This window comes from Triticum dicoccoides, chromosome 5B, assembly GCF_002162155.2.
Source record: "Triticum dicoccoides isolate Atlit2015 ecotype Zavitan chromosome 5B, WEW_v2.0, whole genome shotgun sequence".
Lineage (NCBI taxonomy): Eukaryota > Viridiplantae > Streptophyta > Magnoliopsida > Poales > Poaceae > Triticum > Triticum dicoccoides.
In genome coordinates, this window is record NC_041389.1 from 682898759 (window position 1) to 682904595 (window position 5837).

Here is a 5837-nt window from a genome sequence, read left to right on the forward strand (position 1 = left end):
GGTTTAATAGGGATGATAGAATACTCATATAAACAAGGTGCACATTATTGTCTGGGAGCCCATAAAGTGCGTAAGTAATACTGGTGGTGGTTTGTTGGGTCAATCTAGATCGCATGCGCAACGCCCAGGAACCGGTGGATTTGATTGGGGCGTTATAAAGATGTGCTTTAAACTTTCACTTGATCAAATAATAACCACATATAAGATGTAAACACATTAAGAATCAACCTGTGGTTGGATGATTTCGAGGGTGGTTGTAATGATGGGATATTGTATATACCTAAGAGAGTCATCCTCGCTAAATTATTTATCTCAATTAATATGCAAGCATACCACATTACCGTATGATTATGGATGGATAAAGCCTGCCTCGACATGCAACCATGCATGGGAAAATAGTTTTATATTCTATTATTCTACTAATATTCAATAAGAATTTTACAATTATACATAATCAAATATAATAAGTCATATGTATTTTTAATTTTGGTTCAAGTGTTATTAATCCAAATATTTATACTTTACACAACCAAGTCCCATTGAAATATATTGCAACTGATTCACGCAACAATGTGCGGGGTATCATCTAGTTCTTTCAATGGGAGGCGATATTTCCATCGACAACGAGGCGTTTGTGGTGACTTAGTAATTCTCAAGACCTGTCAGCTCAGTTTCTCAAAGGTGCTCAAAGGGTAGGGTGTGCATGCGTGTGTTCATAAAGACGAGTGTAATTACATATATATGCAATCGTCTGTGTTTGTACTGTGTTTCTAAAAAAACAGCCATATACTCTGTTTTGTTGTGCAATGATAAAATTGACTTTGATTTAGACATAAGATTATCTCAAAAAATTGCTCAACCTTTTTCCAGATATACTTACATATTTTTATATACTTAAGTATAAAAATTAAATTTAGTTTTGATAGCAGGAGTGACGATGTGTTTTGTAATAGTGTTCGGCCCTGCGTGGCAAACTATGTAATGAATGATTGTAAGAATCTTGGTCGTTAATTAATATATGGGTTGGGTTTTAGAAAAAAAAAGTATAAAAATTAAATTTGATATTCATTTTGTGGTGCAGTAATAAAAATGATAAAACAAACAAATAGTTAATAAAAAGAAATAGATAAATGCTACTCTCTCCATTCCATAATTCTTGAAAAAGTCTATGTTTTTCTTCTTTCGTAGATGATACTCCGACTCCGTACATATGAACCTTACTCATTTCATTTGTCATTTTGTTCACCAGGTATTTAATCGTTATTGATGACATTACTGCGGAGCATATACAGAGCTGGAGTACTATATGGAATACCTTGAAAGGTGGCGGAACAATTATAGTGACCACAGCTGTTCTGACCATTGCCAATACATGCATCAATAATCCCCGCCAAGAAAATATATGCAGCCTTGGTTACGTGTACAGAATGAGAACTCTAGGAGAAGAAGATTCCAAGAAAATGGCTTTCCGAGGGAGATGGACGACTGAATTAGAGCGCGACTCTCCAGTACTCCTGAAGAAGTGTGATGGTCTTCCACTTGCTCTTACTAGTGTGGCGAATAAATTCAGTAGTTTACCTGAACCGACGGGGCGATCCTGCCAGGATTTGTCAGCGCAACTCGGTGAATATGTGGAACATGAAGATGATAAGGAACCTCACTTTGCAAGGCTTAGAGGTGTGCTTATGGATAACTACACCAGTCTGTCTGATTACACTGCCAGGACATGTTTACTGTATCTTGGTATATGGCCAGTCGATCGTCCCTTGAGGAGGAGTGTCATAATCAGGCGATGGTTGGCTGAAGGATATGCGAGAGGCAGTCCTCCCGTCACAGACTTAATGATGGCTGATACAAATCTGCAGACCTTTATTAATCGCAGTATCATTCGGCCAGTGTATCCAACCAATAATGAAACAGATAAGGTATGCAAAACTATTGGTATCATGCATGTGTTCATGTTGCACAAGTCCATGTCTAGGAAATTCATCATGCCCTTTGGTTCCGAGGACAAGAAAGTGCGTCACCTCTTTGTGGATGACAAAAATGTTACAAATTTGGGAAATACTTCCAGCCCGGACCTATCCTCTGTCCGCTCTCTGACAGTCTGGGGAAATGCAGGTGATGCCATCGCTGATTTTCGCAAGTATAAAGTGATGAGGGTGCTAGACCTAGAAGGATGTATTGATGTGAATGATGGTCATCTGAAAAACATATGTAAGCTGTGGAATTTGAGATATCTAAGCCTAGGGCCCAATGTCGCTAGTCTCCCAAAGGAAATTGCACAGCTTAAATTGCTGGAGACACTTGATGTAAGCAAATCAAATGTGGACGTGCTGCCAGTGGAAGTCATCGGGTTGCCCTGTTTACTTAACCTGATTGGAAATGTCAAGCTTCCGGATCCAGCTGGGACAGAGAGTAGTGAAAATGAGGAACGGTCCAAAGAATCTAAGCTCGAGACGCTGGCAGGTTTTGTCGCCGACGGACGACAGGGGTTTCTCGAATTTATGGTCCATATGAAAAGGTTGAAAAAGGTTAAGATATGGTGCGAAGATGTTGATCAACTCTGGCCCCTGCTGAATGTTCATCTTGTTGAGGCCATTGAAGAGTACACTAAAGCTCCTATTCACTATCAGCAAACTCGCTCCCTGTCGATTGACTTTCCAAGTTCCTTGCATGCTCTGGGGGATATGCATAATCGGAACCTGCGTTCAGAGACTAAATATTATCTCACAACTCTGAAGCTACGTGGCAGCCCAGCCGCACTGCCTGAATTCGTTAGCCTGTTCCCTTATGTCAGTGAGTTATGCCTTTCGCCAACTAATGTGACACGGAAACTTCCGCGTGTCCTGAGTAAGATGCAGTGCTTGCTTTACCTCAAATTGATCTTCAGTAACGTTGACCATTTTGTCATAGAAGCTGGTGATTTCCTGAGCCTTCGGCGCCTACGTTTTGAATGGCACCGTACGGGTCTGATTCTCCCAACAATTGAAGATGGAGCTCTGCCGGATCTTGTGTCGTTTCAGCTGATCTGCAGGCACTTGGTTGGTCTTTCTGGCATCGAAATCGCACACCTCAAACAGCTTAAGGATATCGCTCTTCATCGTGACGTGGCTCCAGAAACAAGAGAAAAATGGGAAGAAGCGGCAAGGAAACACCCTAGGAGGCCCAACGTTTGGACTATCACAAGGGTTGGTGATACAAGAGATGAGGATCCCACTGTGGCTAGAGAGGAATCAGCAACTGATCAGGCTGGCACCCAGGTAGTTGCGGGGGGATCATCAGTTACCCCGGAGGAAGAAGCACTTGATCAGAATGGCATCGTTTTGACTATCGCATGTGTTGGCGATACTACAAGAAATGAGAATCCCACGGTGGCTAAAGAGGAATCAGCAATTGATCAGGCTGTAGTTGAGCAGGGATCATCAGTTGCTCCAGAGGAAGAAGCACTTGATCAGAAAGGTATCCAACAGCAGATAGTTGACGAGGAACCTTCTGAAGTACCCAGTTCCAGTTCGAGCGGCTCGGGACATACTGGTGAAAGGGGTGATGCCAGCCCAACACATTGTATCTCTGCAGACATCCCAGTTGTGCGACAGGAGACACAGCTTAAGGATGGCCTGCAACATCAAAAAATTAAAACAGATTGACTGTTGAGGCGGCATCCAAAAGTCTTCCTTTTGGTAAACCTCTTGCTCACTGTTTAATTTTTTGTTTGTGTTCAGATATTTGTCTCTTTCTCCAAAAGGATTCAACTTGCTTACTGCTTCTATTGGTTAGCTATGTTCCATTGCTCAGTCCGCATATATGATTGCGCTTACTTGATCACTGCAGTAGAATGCTAGCAAACAGCTAGTCAGCTACTGTTTAGCCGACCTAGAATTCTTTTTATGGCTTGTAGATCGTAACTTTATCCTGTTAATTGTATTCAGTTTAGGGACACTTTTTGAGAAATTTTGACATGAATTATTTAGAACGTACCAATGAATTGTTTATTTTTTCTAACCAAAAATTGCTGAAGCATTAGGTCAATTGAAGCAATTTATTGATGAGCACATATGAACAGCTGACTTCATCACACTAAAGCATCTCGGGGGCATGGCATCTCGGGTGCAGAATATTCGTTGTTGAGAAATTGGGGTTAGAGTGGAGAGGGATTTAATTGCAGGCATGCATGAACTAGACTTGAATAGTTTCATTAATTTGTGTCACCACATTGGATGGGATCGAGGGGATCTTTTCCTCATGCACAATATGGCAGGTAACCCGCTAAGTAGGTGAATTTGCAAAAGCTTTATTATTTGGCCTCATGTGTCCTAGTAATCAACGGTCCAGATCTGTTAACAACTCCTACCTCCTAGGTGGTAAGTTGGCTCTGAATTAGGAAGGGCATTGCACAGAGCTCCAGGATTAACATAGGAGGGAATAGACATCTTTCCTAGGACAAATCCACTATACAACTGGCCTGTTCACAACGGTTTTAGTTACGTGTAGATGTACTTCACCCATTTAGGGTGTCAGTAGTATATGGTAATGAACTGTACCTCCATTCTCATCGATCTTTTGTTACTTGCAGCACTCGCAGGGCCGAAGTTGCTATGGAGACCGCCCCAGAAGTTCCAAAAATAAACGTTCGCAGGCGATTTATCTTCAGTTTTATTATATGTGAGTCAGACAATGGGATGTACTACAGTTGTTTGGTACAAGATTTAAGGTGGTGTTGCTTTACAAATTTCAGAGTGCCTTCCCATTTCCTAAAATAAGTGTCCTGACATTTTATTTCAAGAACTGCTTTGGTGAGTTGTGCCCAGGGTTCAGTTTAGCTATCCAATGTTGTTGATGTTCTGATTGAATTATTGTGTCAAACAATTTCTTGTGCTGGTTGTCCTGATACATTGTTCTTGTTATGTTTGATAAATCTGAAGAACTCATGTACCCAAGAGTCTTCATCATGTGCGTTTGAACGGTTCTGCGTAAACAATTTTTTCTAGGTCTTGTTTGCAAGTTCGGTTATGCAGCTTGTTAAATTCATCAAACAGAGTTCTTGCTTAGAGTATTAAATCAAGGTTCATTATTTTTAAACTCTTTGTTGTGTGTTAAAGAAGAGGTTTATAGAAAACCATTTACTTAGTTTTCCCTGAAAAGAATTCCAATTTCCTGAAAAAAAACTAACTTTCCGTTTCCACCGGTTCCTTGGTAAATCCATACAAGAGAGTAATTGGTATATATAATACGTATATATAACTTGTACTGCCTCCGTTTTTATTTACTCCGCATATTAGAGTTGACTAAAGTCAAACTTTATAAAGTTTGACCAAGTTTATAGAAACAAATATAAGTTTTTACCATAACAAATCTATATGATGTGGAAGTACATTTGATAATGAATCTAATGGTGTTGCTTTGTCATTATTTATGTTAATATTTTTGTCTATAAACTTTGTCAAAGTTTACAAAGTTTGACTTTGACCAAAATTAATACGCGGAGTAAATAAAAACGGAGGGAGTATATACTCCCTCCGTCCAAAAATACTTGTCATCAAAATGGACAAAAAGGGACGTATCTAAAACTAAAATACATCTAGATACATCCTCTTTTATTCATTTTGATGACAAGTATTTCTGGACGGAGTGAGTATGTCTACATAAGGGATCGCCGGATCAGGTTTGGACTTACGGGTGGCGCGGGAGCCGTGCAATGAGGCAACAGACCTGGATGCTTGAATTGATGAGCTTTCGGCAGGCAGCCTATAGGCGCGCCGCGCACCTCCGCGAGTCCCCGACGGCGGCGGGACGACACTCGGTGAGTTGAAGTGGAAATCGTTGTATGGGTCCAT

General features: G+C 40.7%; 1 protein-coding gene across 1 annotated transcript in view; it reads left to right on the forward strand.

Moving 5' to 3' along the window:
• LOC119312601 (disease resistance protein RGA4-like) overlaps window positions 1-4884 on the forward strand; it is a 12833-nt gene extending 7949 nt beyond the window's left edge. The window contains exons 2-3 of the mRNA XM_037588335.1: window positions 1250-3683; window positions 4577-4884. Of these exons, the coding sequence (XP_037444232.1) occupies window positions 1250-3650 (2401 nt within the window). The 3' untranslated portion in view covers window positions 3651-3683; window positions 4577-4884. The remainder of the gene's footprint in view (window positions 1-1249; window positions 3684-4576) is intronic.
• Window positions 4885-5837: the final 953 nt, after the last annotated feature.